This window comes from Podarcis tiliguerta (genome assembly GCF_965153285.1).
Source record: "Podarcis tiliguerta genome assembly, chromosome: 7".
Taxonomy (NCBI): domain Eukaryota; kingdom Metazoa; phylum Chordata; class Lepidosauria; order Squamata; family Lacertidae; genus Podarcis; species Podarcis tiliguerta.
In genome coordinates, this window is record NC_139540.1 from 13996782 (window position 1) to 14017159 (window position 20378).

Genomic DNA, 20378 nt, shown 5'->3' on the forward strand with positions numbered 1-20378 from the left:
ATAATAATAATAATAATAATAATAATAATAATAATGGGAAGAAGATGTCAGTCAGGACAGGAGTAACAATATTAGTCTCCGGTAGTGTTTTCTGGAAAGCAATGGAATGGATATTTGGCAATCGGCTGATCAATCATCCATGCAGCGCCAACATACAAGACAAATGTGTGAGCTGGTCCTAGACAGATCAGTATTGTTGTTCTAAAGGCAGGAGATGCAACCTTCTTGCTGAAGCTGGTCAGTGGCTAGATGCGAGACCATCAGTCGGTAGAGCATGAGACTCTTAATCTCAGGGCCGTGGGTTTGAGCCCCACGTTGGGCAGAAGATTCCTGCATTGCTGGGGGTTGGACTAGATGGTGATGATTCTATGGTTGCCTTGAGCTCCATAATAGAAGACACATAGGATGTAAATGGAGGCAGTGAGAGATTTATCTTTCTTGGGCTGCTGCTGCTGATATATTATTTGTACCCAGCCACTCTGGGCAGCTTCCAACAAAAATTAAAAATCCAACAAAGATTAAAAATAGCACTTTTGGGGGGCGATTGTCAGGAGGCGTGCTATTTAGATTGGGGAAAGAGTGGAGGGAAACAGTTAAATATCCCCTCGATTAGTGCCTCTTCCCTGTTCCTTCAAAGCAGCCTTGTGAAGATGCTAATGATTAAAACACTTTTTTTTAAAAAAGAAAAGATGCCTAGTTTTGCCCTAAGGGAAGTTTTGTTTCAAGAAAGGGAAGAGGGAATAATAATAATAATAATAATAATAATAATAATAATAATAATAATAAATAAAGCAGCTCAGATGAATAAAGCAAAATTTCTCAGGCAGCAGGAAGCACTCAGCAGACTCGTTTGTCAAGTTTCTTGATAGCCGTAATTTGCATCTCTTTATGTACATATTGGCTCTAAAATGGATTCTCCAGTCACAGGGCATTCGGTTTCTGTCTCTCTGCTCCATGCCTAGGTATCTGCTCACCACAGCATTGGGGACTTGTCTGCTGTTAAGGCAGCATGTGTACTTAGTTATTGGCCTTGTGACCTGGGAAGCTGCAAGAGGGAGAAGATGAAGGGGCGGTCCTGCTGAGCAAGCAGGACATTTATCCTCATTGCCCAATGGCAGGGTTGGTTACGATCGGTGTCAGTCAACACCGCAGGCAGGCTTGACCTGCTCGTTTTATTTTATTATATGTGTTTTTGGAACCAAAAAGCTTCTTCCAATAACCTTAATGTAACTTTCAGAAAGTTCCGGAAAAGGGAAGCGCTTGTACGTGAAGAGAGATATTTGGTGAAGGAAATAAATTAACTGAACTCCTGAGTATGCGCAGAGCGACACACTCTCTCACCAACTGGCCACAGGAAGGTCACATGCTCTGGTGGAGTTTAAAGGATGGTCCCCATGATCAGGGAACCTCTCCTTTTAGAGGCAAACCTTTGAATTTGCAAACAAGCACCTCATAATTCACTTTCCATGTGGCCCAGCAAGGCATTAAGGGGCTTTTTCGTCATCAAGCATTTGGGTGGTAAATATGCTGGTTTCCCTACTAGTCCATATGACTTAGAGAGTTTAGCATGGACTGCGGAGAACAGGGAACAGGGGGGAATTTTTCACTTAAAGGCAAACCTATCTAATGCACATTTTCCAAATCAACATCTAAAACGGAAGCACAGCCCACCCTTCAAAACCTACAGTTCCCAAAGTTCGCAACGCAGCACTCAAGCCACTTAACGTGTACAAAAACGCATGCAGTGGATGAAATGTGCATATAAATTCATATATTGGTGCCTTAAAGCAGGGGAAATTGCTTTGCAAAGCGTGTCTGCCAATGTCTCTGCTAGGAAAAACGGCATACAGAAATGTATTTAATAGGAGGCATTCACAGCAAAATGCTTATGAATTTTCAAGATGACTTTTTTTAAAAGGAAATTGCACACTGATGTGGGCAAGTGGAAAACTGAACATTAGACCGGAATCTGAAATGGACACATTTGTCCATCTCTGGCACAGAATGCTAGTATTTTGGGGCACCCTGGAGATCAACAAGCCCACCCCCACCCTGGTTTAATCCAGAATCTGCAATATAGACTGCACCTGCAGAATCTATCCAGCCTTGGCTAAAATATGCATGGGTGGCTTTCTGCTTATCCCTCAACAGATGAAGCCAGAGTTGAGAGTTTAGTGAGTTATGTGACCTAGAAGCAAAGCAGCAAGCTGGCGAGGGAGCCAGAGCGTTGTTTGAAAGCAGTGTTTGATTTCTGTTTGAATCCAAGGCTGCAAACTAGCGGAAAAAGAAGAGAATTTGGGGGGTGCTGATGCTGTGGTCCCCTCCATCGTAGGCTCAGGTTGAATATATGTGTAAATAAACCTTCCATCATAAAGGCATCACGGTCTTCACTGTGCCTCATTTCCAAAAGGAAACACGAACTCTGGCTAAGCACCTGAGATCCCCGGTATCTCACACATCTTGGAGATTTGGGTGGTGGGCAACAATATGTTAGCTCCCTGAAACAGAAGTGCTTCCTTGGGGAGGGGGAGATGTCTGGGTCCAGTCCAACAACTGATTGACAACTGCACAGTTGCCCATGCAGCGCGTTAAGCAACAGCTTTATAATTTATTTATTTATTTATTTATTTATTTATTTATTTATTTATACTCCGCCCATCTGGCTGGGTTTCTCCAGCCACTCTGGGCGGCTTCCAGTGGAAAATTAAAATACAATAACCTATTGTGGAACGCCCTCCCATCAGATGTCAAAGCGATAAACAACTACCTGACATTCAGAAGACATCAGGGAAGTTTTTAATATGTGACATTTTAGTGTATTTTTCATCTTTGTTGGAAGCTGCCCAGAGTGGCTGGGGAAACCCAGCCAGATGGGCGGGGTACAAATAATAAATTATTATTATTATTATTATTATTATTATTATTATTATTATTATTAAAGCTTCCCTAAACAGGGCTGCCTTCAGATGTCTTATAAAAATCAGGTAGTTGTTTTTCTCTTTGACATCTGGTGGGAGGGTGTTCCACAGGGCAGGTGCCACTACCGAGAAGGCCCTCTGCCTGGTTCCCTGCAACTTGGCTTCTCGCAGCAAGGGAACCACCAGAAGACCCTCGGTGCTGGACCTCAGTGTCCGGGTAGAATGATGGGGGTGGAGACGCTCCTTCAGGTATACTGGACCGAGGCCGTTTAGGGCTTTAAAGCTCAGCACCAACACTTTGAATTGTGGTCGGAAACGTACTGGGAGCCAATGCAGATCTCTCAGGACCAGTGTTATGTGGTCTCGGCGGCCACTCCCAGTCACCAGTCTAGCTGCCGCATTCTGGATTAATTGCAGTTTCTGGGCCACCTTCAAAGGTAGCCCCACACAGTAGTCCAAGTTTGCAGTAGTCCAAGCTGGAGATAACCAGAGCATGCACCACTCTGGCGAGACAGTCCGCGGGAAGGTAGGGTCTCAGCCTGCGTACCAGGTGGAGCTGGTAAACAGCTGCCCTGGATACAGAATTGACCTGCGCCTCCATGGACAGCTGCGAGTCCAAAATGACTCCCAGGCTGCGCACCTGGTCCTTCAGGGGCACAGTTACCCCATTCAGGACCAGGGAGTCCTCCACACCCACCCGCCTCCTGTCCCCCAAAAACGGTACAGGATTCAACCTGAATCCTGCTATTGCTGAATCCTGCTTGCTATTTTTCAACAAGCCAAATGAAACTTCCTTCTTCCCAAGATTTCCTGACGTTCCTGTGCATCCACATCATTAAAGTCTGGAGTCCCTCCAGACTGCTAGGTTGTTGTTTTTTGCGGCTGCATTCTGCAACATTCAGGTAGGTAGCCGTGTTGGTCTGACACAGTAGAAATATATTTTAAAAATGAAAATTTTTTTCCAGTAGAGACCAACTAAGTTTGTTCTTGGTATGAGCTTTCGTATTTGAAGAAGTGTGCATGCACACAAAAGCTCATACCAGGAACAAATTTAGTTGGTCTCTAAGGTGCTACTGGACATTTAAAAAAAAATGTATATATTTATTCTGCAACATGTCATTGATGCAATAATAGAAGAAGAAGAAGGAGAAGAAGAAGAAGAAGGAGAAGAAGGAGAAGAAGAAGGAGAAGAAGAAGAGTTTGGATTTGATACCCCGCTTTATCACTACCCGAAGAAGTCTCAAAGCAGCTAACATTCTCCTTTCCCTTCCTCCCCCACAACAAACGCTCTGTGAGGTGAGTGAGGCTGAGAGACTTCAGAGAAGTGTGACTAGCGCAAGGTCACCCAGCAGCTGCATGTGGAGGAGCTGGGATGCGAACCTGGTTCACCAGATTACGAGTCTACCGTTCTTAACCACTACACCACACTGGCTCTCAATGTATTAGTGGTGGATTTAAACAGGACCATCCACACACCGTTCCATTAGTTGTTCTGTGATGCTTCCGCAATGTTGCCGTGTTATTGGTGCCCACAGGGTCACGCTTGGACTAAAGTACAACAAGAGTGGGACAAGAATTAATCAGACTGTTTGCGGTACAAAGAGTTGCAGGATTTCAGCAGGATGTTACAGGGCACACACTGATGGGCAATGATGTGGTATGTCTGCCCTGAAATACCGTATTTTTCTCTATATAAGACGCACCAGACCACAAGATGCACCTAGTTTTTGGAGGAGGAAAACAAGAAAAAAAAATGTTCTGAATCTCAGAAGCCAGAACAGCAAGAGGGATCACTGCGCAGTGAAAGCAGCAATCCCTCTTGCTGTTCTGGCTTCTGGGACAGCTGCGCAGCCTGCATTCACCCCATAAGACGCGCACACATTTCCCCTTACTTTTTAGGAGGGAAAAAGTGAGTCTTATAGAGCAAAAAATACGGTACTTGCAGACGCAGCCAGTACTCAAAGAGGGATTGTGTATACAATAACTGCCCTAATACCTTCATGAGCATAAATGATCAAAGTTCCCATTGTGTTGGCGGTATCTACTCCTGGTAAGTATTGCAGCCTTAAACTAATCTAATAGCCATTCCCTCTTAAGAAAAGCCTTGCATAGGATGCGGGAAATGGCTTAAGTAATTTTCTGGTCTCCATTCAGGTCTTTAAAAATGTAATCCTAGAAATAACCATTAATGCCTTGCCTCCTGCAAAGCCGGACCATAGCTGTCAACTTTTCCCTTTTCTTGCGAGAAATCCTATTCAGAATAAGGGAATTTTCCTTTAAAAAAATGGGAATCGTTGACAGCTATGAGCTGGACATACCCAAACCCCGCAGTTTCAACATATTCTGATTTCTGCATAGGACACGAATTTATACAGGTCTGCGTAGGACCAGACTGTGGGGTAAACAGTGGAATCTTACAAAGGAGTTCAATGACTTTTACTCCCAGGAAATTGGCATCGTATTGAAGGCCCAAAGATGCTTGGAAGTTGTCAGTCAGATTAAGCTAAAAACAAAACGAAACTTCCTTCAGAGAAAGAGAACAAAAACTAATCACAACACAGCATTTGGCCATTTGTTGGCATACTGCCCCTGTTCCTGGAACTGGTTTATTTTCACCCACTGTCCCCCATCTCACAATCTGCCCACGTAACCCAGAAAAGGAGACTTACTTTTGCAGCTTCTCCATCGTTCCGCTCTCCTCAACCCTTGGTCCGCTAAAGGCTGTGTGTTCTGCAACTAATCCAGAGGCATGTCATTGTTGCTGCTGCTGCTGCCACCAACTATAGGATTTGCCAGGAGTTAAGCCTACCAAGGTATCAGCCACTCCGGCAGGGTGGGGCTGTTTAAACATATGACTGTGCTTTTCTCATTCAGTACAAGAATGCCCAGGACCATGAAATTAAATGAGGCGCTGTAAAACCAGGCAGATTTGGCATTTTCCTTCAGCGGGATTGTGAGATAAGCATCAGATTGCTCGTTGTTTCGGGAAGTTTAGATCAGCTCCTCCAGCAGCCTGTGACTTGATGTGTGCGGGACAGCACCTTTGCCATGCTCCAAATCTGTTTCACCGTCAGCATTTGTGGGCATAGCTCTACAACAGGGTTTCCTAAAGTGGGGGGGGGATGATCCAGGGGGGCAGTAGTAGCCTCGGGTGCAATTGGGGAGGGGGCATTAAATGAAAATAGGAGGGCAGTGGAAGCATAAAGAAGAGAAGAACAATTTGAAAAACCGTTCATACTGTACGTCTTTCATCTGTTGTGCAATAATGCTTAGCGCGAGGTAGGGCACTGTTGTGGGACGGCAACAATGCCACCCCTGGATCTTGGGGTCATGCTGGAGGCAAGGGGTTTTCCTGGGCTTTCTGGCTTCACTCGGTTGGGATAGCTCAGTTGGTAGAGCATGAGCCTCTTAATCCCAGAGTTGTGGGTTCGAGCCCCATGTTTGACAACAAGATTCCTGAATTGCAGGGGGATGGACTAGAATTCAGCGGTTCTCAACCTGTGGGTCCCCAGATGTTGTTCGACTACAACTCCCATCATCCCTGACCACTGCTCATGCTGGCTCGGAATGATGGGAGTTGTAGTCCAACAACATCTGGGGACCCACAGGTTGAGAAACACTGGACTAGATGAACCTGGGGGTCCCTTCTGACTCTACAATTCTATGGGTTCTATAGCTGTCTAAGTGCTTGCTTTCCATCTGCTCAACAGGTATATTTGCAAATGAGCCAATTACTGCAAAAAAAGCCACTAAAACGCTCCAGAGCTTTCTGTCATAGAGAATGTTATAATTATTGCCGGGGTGATGGAAGAGCAAGCAAATGATAGTGTACACAACTGTGATATATGAAGCTTCTTGACTGATATAAAATAGGCCCAACCATTTAACCACCCTGAGACCTCTGGGTATAGGGGTGTGTAAATTCAATAAATGTATGTAAATTCAATAAATTAAATGAAACTCAGGACCGGAAAGTGGATCGCAGCTTGCCTTCCTATTTGGCCAATGGCAGGCAGGCTGTGGCGCCAGCCCTGCCCCTGGGGTAGATTGGACTGAACCGACAGGCTTCACTTCGGTCCTCCCCATGGGTTTTAATAAATAATTTTATAATCTCAAGCTTCAAGGTGTCTTGCTAACAATGTCTTTCTTTACTGTGTTGTGGGACGTAGGTAGAAATAGAGCTACATAAAAGAAAACAAATTTGTCCCTGAGTCTATCTGTTTGTTTGCTTAAAGAAGGCAGATTTTCGGGGGGGGGGGGGATGCTGAGTATTTTTTTCTGAAATGGGCGCAGTAAGGCTAAATAAGTCTGGGAACCTCTGCTCTACAACAATACTGGTTTCATGCCAATATAACTAATGCCAGCATAACTACCATGCTTTTCTCCAAAGACCCCTGAGAAATGTAATTTTAAGGGAGCTGCACATTCTGCTAAGAGATCCCCAGAAAACTACAATTTATAGGGCTGTGGGGTTGTTGTTTTTTTAAAGACTGCTGTGCAGTTTGTCCGTTCATCTGGGAGCAAGCTCCATCAAGCACAAGATGAATAACCAGGATATTGGCTCTTTATCAAGCATTCCAGCCTAATTCGTTTATGGGGAGGTTAAATAATGTTGTGCCAAGAATGGCTGCTCAATCTTTTCAGGTGGGTGGCGATTGAGGACCTTCACCTCATCTGCCGTCCCCAGCAGCAAAAGCTCACATGTTGGGCAGCCAATAAGGGACTTCCCTGGTCAGCAAAAGTTCCAAGAGGGATTCCCGCCAGAAAGTCAAGATAAAATGGGCCAATCAGAGGCTCTGTTGGAGGGGCAGTGCCTGGCTGGGCACTGGCTGCAGTGCTTAAAAGCTGGATGCTCCTGCCCTCCGCAGCACAGTTGGTCAAAATTCCACCTCCACCAGTTATTTAATAAAGTTGTGGCCATTTTTTATCCTGACCGTTGTCTGTCTGAGTTTGTTTTATCATACCTCATAGTACTCACTGCCTGGGGGCAGGTAGCATTGTGAATGGTATTGCAAAGCATTATCGTGAGAGATTTTACTTTCTTGGGCTCCATCATCACTGCAGATGGTGACAGCAGTCACGAAATTAAAAGACGCCTCCTTCTTGGGAGAAAAGCAATGACAAACCTAGGCAGCATATTAAAAACCAGAGAAATCACCTCGCCAACAAAGGTCTGTATAGTTAAAGCTATGGTTTTCCCAGTAGTGATGTATGGAACTGAGAGCTGGACCATAAAGAAGGCTGATCGCCGAAGAATTGATGCTTTTGAATTAAGGTGCTGGAGGAGACGCTTGAGAGTCCCATGGACTGCAAGAAGATCAAACCTATCCATTCTGAAGGAAATCAGCCCTGAGTGCTCACTGGAAGGACAGATCGTGAAGCTGAGGCTCCAATACTTTGGCCACCTCATGAGAAGAGAAGACTCCCTGGAAAAGACCCTGATGTTGGGAAAGATGGAGGGCACAAGAAGAAGGGGACGGTTGGACAGTGTTCTCGAAGCTACCAGCATGAGTTTGACCACACTGCGGGAGGCAGTGGAAGACAGGAGTGCCTGGCGTGCTCTGGTCCATGGGGTCACGAAGAGTCGGACACAACTAAACGACTAAACAACAACAAACTTCCCCCACTGTTATCCTTACCACACACAAAAATCCCATCCTGAGGGTTCCCATTGTCCAAGATCTCCCAAGCAGCTTTAATTGCACAACCTAAATTTGCCAGGATGTGACTGAATTCCACCCAAATGAAGCAACGGGCAATAGGAGACCTGAGTCCCACTGAAATCAGCAAGTGTTACTTTTAAATAGGGATGGAAAAATTCTACCAATTTCACTTTCTCTCAGGTTTCCATTTTTTAACCAATTTTATTCTCCACATTTCCACAGCAATGTGTTATTTCTTTTTTAAAAATAAAAAGCCTAATGAAAATTTGTCATGATTTTAGTATTTCTCCCCCACACACATACACACATTTTTGCTAAGCAATTTCCCCTAATATAATTCATACTTGGATTTTATTTTAACTACCATATGCATAATTATGCCCCTAATTATATACATTTTTGTACACCGTGTCTCCTCGCAGAACTGAATCGCAGCATTGGAGAAGTGCCGATTTTGAAGGATAGTTTCGTTTCAAGAAGTGCAAATTGGGTAGATCGTTAAAATGCAGGCAAAAACGAATCTCGCCCTATTTCCTGCTTCTGAATAAACATATATCAGAATGCGCTGTTAACATAGCAACACTATGGGTTACATTACGTATGAGCAAAATGTGGAACAGTTTGTCATGGAAATTATCCCGAAGTGGTAAAGATCTTGCTACAAGTCTTAGAAAGCTGGTGTTAAAGAGTGATGCATGTTAATGTAGAGGAGATAGCATGCTTTGAATTAATCTTTCATTCCCCCCCCCCCAAAAAAAGTCTGCCAGCTTAAAGCAGACATCTCTTTTGAGAAAAGAGGGTTTGCCATATTTATTCAACCCATGCCAGCTGACTTCACCTGCTGATCAAACACAACAGGAGATATTAAGATGACAGATGTCATGCACATCCATTAGCCACTGTTCCTTCAGCGAAAACAGACACACTCATCTTTTATTGCCTTGGAGAATTCTTTGGAAGAAACCCAGCAGCATGCATGGCAAACAATGGGTGAGTGGGAGAAAGAAAAACAAGGAAAGAGAGAGGCATCTCCAGGGCTGACAATGTCTGCTTAGCACCAAGTGCCAGAGGCAACCTGGAGAATATGGTTTGACAAGAAGGCCTGAAGCAAAGGTAGAGAACATGTAACTCTGTATATAATCTTCAGGGCCGGATTTAGGTTTGATGAGGCCCTAAGCTACTGAAGGTAATGGGACCCTTTATATGTCCTGCTGTCCTTTGTCAACAACAAATTGTCGCCGTTTTTTTGTGTTGAATATATGCTATATGGTAATTTATGGACCTAATGGGTATCTAAAGCCATTTGCACATAACAAGATATGTATTTTATCAAAGTAATTGTGGAACTAAAATACAATTAAGAAGAAGTATATTAATAGTGAAATAATTATTAAGCTGTAACTGTATGTAGGTTTTATTTTACAGTGGTACCTCGGGTTAAGAACTTAATTCGTTCTGGAGGTCCGTTCTTAACCGGAAACTGTTCTTAACCTGAGGTACCACTTTAGCTAATGGGGCCGCCACACAATTTCTGTTCTCATCCTGAAGCAAAGTTCTTAACCCGAGGTACTATTTCTGGGTTAGCGGAGTCTGTAACCTGAAGCGTCTGTAAACCGAGGTACCACTGTATTTGTTTTTTACCTTATATTTTGGAAATGTGCATCCAGCGTTTTTTCCCTTAATTTTTTTTAGGGAACCCCAAGAGAGTGGGCTCTAAGCTATAGCTTGTTAGCTTATACGTAAATCCGGCACTGATAATCTTCCTATGTCGTCATATGTCAGTGTTCTTTCATCAGAGTCTTGTGGGAAGGTTCGCAGCAAAGGACTTGAGGTGTGGCTGTTATTAGACCCCCCCCCCCCCAATACTTGCTTGCATGCAGGATTGCATGTCCCGGATTCCTGAGCACTGTTTGCCACTGCTAGCATGCCAAACTTAAGTAAGGTTCCTTCCAGAGGACCCGCTTACTGAACATTCATTCAGATTTGTTTGCACAAAGTTCGTGGGGAAGTTATATGGCTGTTTATGGAGCGTTCATTCCGATCTGTTTGCCGAAAGTTCATATGGCGTTGTGTCAACCTGTAATTGTTATCCCACCCTTTCGGGTGCGTGTTCCTGTCACTTTCCTTACTACAAAATGTCTGGTGTTTTGTTTTTGTTTTTTTAAAAAAGATGAGTTCATTGTGTAAGAGCACTAAATTTAATTGCACAATCTGAATTCGCCAGTATGCAGCTGAATTCTCTCTACAAAATAGCAAGAAGCTGGAAGTGCCCTTAGCTTTTCCTATAACTTCATTTCAGGAAAATAATAATAATAATAATAATAATAATAATAATAATAATAATAATGCTTTATTATTTATACCCCACCCATCTGGCTGGGCTTCCCCAGCCACTCTGGGCGGCTTCCAACAAAATATTCAAATACAGTAATGCATCAAACATTAAAAGCTTCCCTAAACAGGGCTGCCTTCAGATGTCTCCTAAAAGTCAGATAGTTGTTTATTTCCTTGACATCTGGTGGGAGGGCGTTCCACAGGGCGGGCGCCACTACCGAGAAGGCCCTCTGCCTGGTTCCCTGTAACCTCACTTCTTGCAGTGAGGGAACCCACAGAAGGCCTTCGGTGCTGGACCTCAGTGTTTGAGCAGAATGATGGGTGTGGAGACGTTCCTTCAGATATGCTGGACCGAGGCCATTTAGGGCTTTAAAGGTCAGCACCAACACTTTGAATTCTACTTGGAAAACTTCACCTAGTGAATTTATGTGTGCCAGCTGTGTACACATAATCCCTTGAAGACACCCCCCCCCCAAATACTCCTGGGATCTGTACTTTATTCCACATAGAATAATAATTCCCAGTACCCCTAACAAATTACAGTTCCCAGCATCCTGTGGAGGAAAAATGTGCTTTAAGAGTATGGTATGTTTTGATTTGTGGGGAACGTGGGTGGCACTGTGGTCTAAACCACTGAGCCTAGGGCAGAGGTTTGAATCCCCGTGATGGGGTGAGCTCCCATTGTTTGGTCCGTGCTCCTGCCAACCTAGCAGTTCTAAAGCACATCAAAGTAAAAGTAGATAAATAGGTACCACTCTGGTGGGAAGGTAAATGGCGTTTCCATGCACTGCTCTGGTTTCGCCAGAAGGGGCTTAGTCATGCTGGCCACATGACCTGGAAGCTGTCTGCAGACAAACGCCAGCTCCCTCGGCCTATAGATTTAGATGAGCGCCGCACCCCAGAGTCGTCCGAGACTGGACCTAACAGTCTGGGGTACCTTTACCCCAACCTTTTTATGTTTTGATTCGTACATTGTTTCAGAAGAGGTGAATTGAGAAGGTCTGTCTTATAAATGTTTATACAGCTAAAGTTGAAGGCACTGAGCAACTGCAAAGGTACCTCTACAACAAAATGTCTTTAGCTATTACAGTGGTACCTTGGGTTACAGACACTTCAGGTTACAGACGCTTTAGGTTACAGACTCCGCTAACCCATAAATAGTACCTCGGGTTAAGAACTTTGCTTCAAGATGAGAACAGAAATCGTGCTACAACGGCACGGCAGCAGCGGGAGGCCCCATTAGCTAAAGTGGTACTTCAGGTTAAGAACAGTTTCAGGTTAAGAACGGACCTCCGGAACGAATTAAGTTCTTAACCCGAGGTACCACTGTATTTATCTCAGGGAAGCTGAGAATTGCATACCAGAAGTGGAATTTGAGATTGGTAGCAGAGAATTCTCAACATCCCTCATTAAATTACAATTGCCATAGTTTTTTGGGGGGAAGAGAAGGTGTGTCACATAACCACCAAGTTCTAAGAGGTAGGTTCTCTTTACAAAGTTTAGGTGCCTGACAAATTCATGTCAAGATACTCTAGTTTAATCAATAAGGCTTTCCAAGGCAGTGGCCATTGATAGCACTACTCTACAAACATTTCCTCCCAGCTCTGCTCAGGAAGGTTTGTTTTCCTTTGATTACGAGAGACGTGGGACTTGTAATTTTTGCATTCATTCTTTAAGTGGCTCTGCCGTCACAGGTAAAGTAAATGTTTATTGAAGGTAAAATTATAGCTGATATCTCAAAGGAACAACAGGCAGTCTAATTATTTCCAAATCCACCGCAGTTGGGCAGTACCTTTATTTGGCCCAACTAAAAAAAACCACTAAAGCAGGTTTTTGAGTTACAGTACTGCAAGTAGAATGGGACACGGGTGGCGCTGTGGGTTAAACCACAGAGGCTAGGACTTGCCGATCAGAAGGTCGGCAGTTCGAATCCCCACAACGGGGTGAGCTCCCGTTGCTTAGTCCCTGCTCCTGCCAACCTAGCAGTTCAAAAGCACACCAGTGCAAGTAGATAAATAGGTACTGCTCCAGCGGGAAGGTAAACAGCGTTTCTGTGCGCTGCTCTGGTTCTCCAGAAGCGGCTTAGTCATGCTGGCCACATGATCTGGAAGCTGTATGCTGGCTCCCTTGGCCAATAAAGCAAGACGAGCGCCGCAACCCCAGAGTTGGTCACGACTTGACTTAAATGGTTAGGGGTCCCTTTACCTTTACCTTTACTGCAAGTAGAATATAGAACCATAGAACTGTAGAGCTAGAAGGGAACCTGGGGGTCATCTAGTCTAACCCCCTGCCATGCAAGAATCTTTTGCCCAATGTGGGGCTTCAGCTCATGACCTCATGCTCTATGAAGGTCAATGTAGGCACCTGGAATGAGAGAGGAGTTAGAGCTGGCATGGGGGAACCTGTGCCTTCCTGTTGATGCTCATTGACCATGCCGGCTACAGCTTGTGGGAGATGGGAAGCCACAGGTTTCCTACCCCTGGGTTGGAGCCTGCCATCCCTCCAACATTTCAGAGGGAATAGGGATACATATGGAGGGTAGTGTTATGTACTGACGTTCTCACCCTGGGCCAGCAGGGGGATACTGTAGATAGTTTTCACTCAGGTCCACATATGCAAATAAGGAATTGAAAGTGACGTTCAGTGATTGGATAGTTACAGAAAGTTGTTACTGTTGCGTTGTAGTGGAGCTCTATATAAGCAGGCTGGCTGAACCCTTCAGTTCAGTTCTGTTCTGGGTCTGTGAATAAACAAGAGCTGTTTGAAGAATCGCTGTGTCGTCTGATATGTTCACCCACAACTTAACAGGTGGGGAAGAAGAGGAGGAGATATTGTGTGGGTGTAAATAAGAGGGAGAAATAGCCCGGTAATCACAGTTTTGCCTCGGACAAATGGAAAGTTATGTCTGCAGCGGCTGATCTGTGATTGCACATTCGTGTCTGGAAGAAGCCATCACTTGATGTTATGGTCCTCAAGTGAGGGGTTTGCATGTGTGAACCAGCCCACAGTATTTCCCCATTGGGCAGTGAAATTGTAGGACAGCTTTCGGCCCGTTCCGTCCCCATTCCTCCCCCTTTCGGCACTGAAAATGGCGCATGTGTCAGCAGTCGCGCATGTGCTGATTGCGCACAATTGGGGAGGTGGCCTGTTTTCTTTTTTTGTCAGCTCCTCTACTTACTGTATAACAGCAGGAAATAAATTCAAAATATAACAATGGTATGTATTCCTCCATATATTTCCTGGCTTCTTAAAGTGCCCCTCTTTTCTCTATTTTCTCTTCCTATGTCATTTCAGGACAAGATTTTATTTCCTTAGAATAAAATGAATTGTTGGGGAGCCTAAGTTAAACTATAATAGCTATACTGACATATAATAGAGCCATTTTATTTGAACACCATGCTCGCATTTCAGCAGGCCCAAGGAAACAAAATATTTATTCTGGTATCGCTTGCAGATAAACGGTTCTGATGTGTGATTCATCACCTCTCTATTTCCATGCAAAAAGAAAACTGAATAATGTTGATCACACGTTTGTCTGCTTCCTATGTTATATCGCCATTTCTAGAAGACCTAATATTTCCTCCCAGCTGATCCCAACCCATTTAATAACTGCCTTTAAAATAGAAGAATGTGAAAAAGCTACTGTTCTTGTCCTAAGCACAATACTGTTTTGCCAGACAGTTGCCTACTGCCTCTCGCTTTGATATTGCCACTAGAACAGCCTATTCCTCTCCCACTTCTATACCTCTGCTTTTGAAAGTCGCAGGTTCATTAAAGGTTGCTGCCAAAATCTGAGAAAGGAAACAATTTGGTGGTCGGTCTCAGGTCGTGGTCAGACAAAACCCATGGGAGTGGGGACAGTGAATTTCAGAGCTCTGCCAACACTTCACAGGCAGAAATAGCGCATTTGTGTACTTGTAATGTGCATTCTATGGGGCACGGGTGGCGCTGTGGGTAAAACCTCAGTGCCTAGGACTTGCTGATCGTATGGTCGGTGGTTCGAATCCCCGCGGCGGGGTGAGCTCCCGCCGTTCAGTCCCAGCTCCTGCCCACCTAGCAGTTCGAAAGCACGTCAAAGTGCAAGTAGATAAATAGGGACCGCTTTATAGCGGGAAGGTAAATGGCGTTTCTGTGTGCTGTGCTGGTGCTGGCTCGCCAGCTGCAGCTTCATCAGGCTGGCCATGTGACCCGGAAGTGTCCTCGGATGGCGCCGGCTCACGGCCTCTAGAACGAGATGAGCACGCAACCCTAGAGCCGACACGACTGGCCCGTACGGGCAGGGGTACCTTTACCTTTACCTTTATTGTGCATTCTCACCCCCATCGCCCAGCCTTGTGCATATTTCCTCTGTTAGTTCTGCGTGTGTACCGCTGGACAGACAGGGAATTCTATGATTCTGTGAAACGCAGCCATCCGTCAAAGTTTGTGCTTCTTCAGATTTTGCAGCTCATTTCTCAAACCAAGTAAATACAAAATGTAAGGGTTTTTGTTTTTGTTTTTTTTAAAAATCATATAGTGGGCAAAGTGTCCATAAAAATGAATGTGTTAGTGGAAAGAGCATACAAAAACACATTATATCTCAGGAAATTGGTTTGCAAATATGTGCATATTAGGTGAAATTGTATACAGATGTGTGCTTATTAGGAAAAACGTACCCTGAAATGTTGGTGGATTTTCATGAGGGCTTATTTTTCAGTTGCAGACTGATGTGGAAATGCAGAGAACCAGCCTTGACTTCGTGATGGGTGCCCAGGGTGTGCCAATGTCACTGGGGCATGTTCGCGTTTAACATTGGCACCCCCCGTGGTGTGCTGACATCACTCGCGCGCTGCTGAGAGGAGCCTAGGGGCCCCTGGCCCTTTCATTTTAAATTTGTGGTTGCCCGGGCACCCAGAGCCCCGCATAGTTGGCGCCTATGTAGAGAACTAAACCTAAGATTTGAGAAACGAAAACTGAGAGGAACCAAAACTACCAGATTTACCCATCTTCAAAGTGCAAGTAGATAAATAGGTACCGCTCTGGCAGAAAGGTAAACGGCGTTTCCATGCACTGCTCTGGTTCGCCAGAAGAGGCTTAGTCATGCTGGCCACATGACCCGGAAGCTATACGCCGGCTCCCTCGGCCAATAAAGCGAGATGAGCGCCACAACCCCAGAGTCGTTCGCGACTGGACCTAATGGTCAGGGGTCCCTTTACCTTTACATACATATTAAAATTCCTGTACATAAACAAGTATATTTTGGCTCTTGGAACCAATTTCTACTCCTGAAAAATGAATCTTACTTTGACACTTGCCTATTGCTACAAATTTGTTTGTTTCTCCTTCGTAGTTTTTTTTTAAAAAAAATATTTTAATTCTGTGACCTTTAAAAAAATTGTTATTTTAAAGTGCTGCCACATTCAGAAGTTACAATCCTTACCAGTAGTTTGCTTTCTTTAGTTCCTCTTTCATGCATGCTTGAAATAATTTCTCTGGGTATATTGAACTATGCTTGAAAGTGATGGTTGGTTAGCTGTCATTCTCCTGGAGAAGAGAGGAGTTAAAATGCTGAGGGGGGAAAAGGTTGTAGGCAGAAGGGAGCAGAGTTGCACAACCTTGATCTGTAATCCTCCCTGCGCCCTTTTCCAGCCCTGCAAATTATTTTTCTGGAACAGCTTCTCAAAGGATTCTCATTTGTACACAGAATCATAGAGTTGGAAGAGACCACAAGGGGCATCGAGTCCAACCCCCTGCCAAGCAGGAAACACCATCAGAGCACTCCTGACATATGGTTGTCAAGCCTCTGCTTAAAGACCTCCAAAGAAGGAGACTCCACCACACTCCTTGGCAGCAAATCCCACTGTCGAACAGCTCTTACTGTCAGGAAGTTCTACACAAAAGGAACCGTTCTCCTACGACAACACCTTCCTACGACCAAGGCACATTTAATTATCAACACCAATGAAGAGCATACAAAAGAACAAAGCACATATCGTGGCCTTTCTTTGCACAACATGGTGGCTCAGTTTCACCATGAAGACAATTAGTTTTCATGCCTCTGCCCCACAGGATCATGGAAAGAACTTCCACATTGTAGCACAGTAATTGTCGGTCACAGTGTCAGTAAAAAGCTGAAGTTGCTTACAGTGGTACCTCGGGTTAAGTACTTAATTCGTTCTGGAGGTCCGTTCTTAACCTGGAACTGTTCTTAACCTGAAGCACCACCTTAGCTAATGGGGCCTCCCACTGCTGCCGCGCCGCCGGAGCATGATTTCTGTTCTCATCCTGAAGCAAAGTTCTTAACCCGAGGTACTATTTCTGGGTTAGCAGAGTCTGTAACCTGAAGCGTATGTAACCAGAAGTGTATGTAACCCGAGGTACCACTGTATTTGACACAGGGAAGGGTGTGACCCCATCAGAAGCAGGGCTAGATTAAGGTACTAAGCTGTGTCAGGTTCAAGAGGCTCCCATAGCATTTCCAAAAATGTGTATTATTTTAACAGAAAGGGCAAGGAAAATAGAAATAACAAAGCAAATGCAGTCTACATTTGACTTGAACCCAGCCTCACCTGCCACCCGGTTCTGTTGGATAGCTTATGAGCACCTATCCTAATGCAATTTCGATAAAATTATAATTTATTGCCTAAGATTTTGTAATTATTTATGCCACGCATCTGGTTGGCTACTGTGATAATCGGATGCTGGCTTCATCATCTAATCACAATTGCATTAAGCTTGGCTGGTTTGGAGAGGCAAGATTTCTTCCTGATTGCCTGGTTTTTCTGAAGTCATTTGCATGTTTCAGGTCTTTCCAAGGTAAACGCATGATATCATTTTGACTAAGTCAAGCTGTACACGACTTCCTCAAACACACCTGCTATAGCAGCAGCACCGATGGATCCTTGTTATCCAAAACAACTACTTTATTTACTTGTTTCTTTCCCACACTCTTTGTATGATTTTGCCCTTGCCTTGCTGAACACAGCAAGTTTTAATTATGCATAAACATTAACAGTATTATTTATTACATCAACAGAAAGCCCCCTTTTTTGCATTGCAACAGAGAAAAACAAATCTCTTCCCCAAGTAGCTTACAATCTAAACATTGACCCCAAAGACTGTGGATGAAGGGAAGCACAGGCAATAAAGGATGAATACAAGAAAGAACAGCTGTACTTAGAACTGGTTTCTGCTATACCAGGCAAGGCCAAACTTGGCCCTCCAGATGTTTTGGGACTACAACTCCCATCATTCCTAGCTAACAGGGATGATGGGAATTGTAGTCCCAAAACATCTGGAGGGCCAAGTCTGGCCATGCCTGAGCTATACAGCGGTACCTCGGTTTAAGAACAGTCCGGTTTAAGAAAGATTTGGTTTACAAACTCCGCAAAACCGGAAATAGTGTCTTGGTTTGAGAACTTTACCTTGGTCTAAGAACAGAATCCGAACAGTGGAAAGGCACCGGAGGCGGAAGGCCTCATTAGGGAAAGCACGCCTCGGTTTAAGAACGGAGTTCCAGAACGGATTAAGTTTGTAAACCGAGGTACTACTGTAAATTGCTTCAGCAAATTACCAGGTAGTCGCATTTATTTTTCCAGGGGAACATTTTCAGCCGGAGGGACGCATTATTTTGTGGTAATCTTCTGGGGGCCACATACCAGCAGTGGGCGGGGCCAGAGGCGGAGGTGCTCAGAGCAATGAATGTGCGTTCTACCTTGGTACAGCAGGCTACCTGCACTTACACACTTCTTTCAACCTTTATCTAGGCAAACAAGAGTCATTATCAGAATTCAGTGACACATCTGAGCCACACAAAACCACTCAGGGAGGGTGTGAAGCAGAGATGGTGAGGTTGTGCCGTGCCACTGACCTGGCAAGAGCTCCAAGAGACAACTATGGAGTCCTGAGGTTCCCCATCAGTTCTACTCCAGTTCTTTCTAAAAGAAGCTGGAAAATTATTTCTCTTTCTCCTCCTCCTTCTGTCAACACCATCATCCTCTCTTTCTCTGTGTCATTATCCAGGGAGGGCTAAGTTTCAGGAGAAAAATAAGTAAACAACTACTACACAAAGCCTAGAATTGGAAACCTATCTGCAGTAACTAGCTATTAGCAATGCAGAGTGGTGTATTTAAAAGGCTAAATACTTATTTAAAGGTTAGAAAGCTGCTAAAAGCGATAAGAACATAGCAGCAGAGCATCTCCAAGGTACAATAGTCAATAAATACCATGTGCTATGAAGAGGCTTTATAATACATTTCTCAGTTCAGAAGAAATCCCTGTAGGTTGTAATATACAATTAGCATGACGCTGTTCTTGAGAAGGGAGATTTATGCCACGACTTCTCTGGAGAACGGCACGTATTTTTGACATGGTTATAGTGTTCAAACTGAGAAAGTAGGGAAATGTTCTCTCTTGTGAAGCCCCAGCTTGATTCCAGATGGCCAAAATAACCTCATGTGCCATCTGCTCAAAGACACCAGGCACAGTAAAACAATACTTCCCTACATTATTGCTTCTTGAGTACATCATTTCATGGTAGGGAGAGGGTGGCGCGGTGGTCTAAACCACTGAGCCTCTTGGGTTTGCCGATCAAAAAGTCAGCGGTTCGAATCTGCACGGCGGGGTGAGCTCCCGTTGCTCTGTCCCAGCTCCTGCCAACCTAACAGTTCGAAAGCACACCAGTACAAGTAGATAAATAGGTACCAATGCAGCGGGAAGGTAAACGGTGTTTCCGTGCGCTCTGGTTTCCGTCCCATTGTGTCAGAAGCGGTTTAGTCACACTGCCCACATGACTTGGAAAGCTGTCTGAAAAGCAAGATAAGCGCCGCACCCCATAGTCGCCTTTGACTGTACTTAACCATCCAGGAGTCCTTTACCTTTACCTTTCTTTACATCATTTCATCTAGCTTTAAAATGTGCGTACATTCCCATGGGAATGTAATAAATTAAGAAGAGGGTGCTGGATCAGACCAGTAACTCATCTCGTCCAACTTCCTGTTCCAGAACCCTCGAAGTTTCCCTATTTTCCAGAGACCGTCCTAAAATTACAGAAGCCATCCCAGTTTCTGATTTGATCCCAGAATGTCCTGCTTTTCCTTAGGACATCCCTATTTTCATTGGAGACATGTTGGAGGGTATGCTGTTCTCACAGTGGCCAACCAGACGCCTTCAGGAAGCCTTCAAGCATGAAAACTGCTAATATTAGGTGGGGGGGGTGATCTGGATGAGTTCCTGACTTTCAGCCTAAATCCTCCCACTTTTGGCCTTAGGCCTATATATTACAATCTTGGTCAAATACTGTTGCAGCTTTGGTCAAATACTTCTTCCTCACCCCTCTACTATGTATCCTCATATAGGAACCATGAGGAACTGAGGGGGGGGGAGAGAACAGCTGTTTATTCCTTAAATCTTCTCCCTTCCTTTCTGTGTCGTCGATTGAACCTTGACAGCCAGATTCAGGTTTCACACAAGTACAGTGGTGCCT

General features: G+C 44.5%; 1 protein-coding gene across 1 annotated transcript in view; it reads right to left on the bottom strand.

Annotated features, from left to right (window-relative positions):
- Positions 1-5713, bottom strand: part of FER1L6 (fer-1 like family member 6) — a 120086-nt gene extending 114373 nt beyond the window's left edge. Inside the window, exon 1 of the mRNA XM_083450393.1 lies at positions 5588-5713. Coding sequence (XP_083306519.1) covers positions 5588-5604 — 17 coding nt within the window. The 5' untranslated portion in view covers positions 5605-5713. The remainder of the gene's footprint in view (positions 1-5587) is intronic.
- Between the last annotated feature and the right edge of the window lie 14665 nt (positions 5714-20378).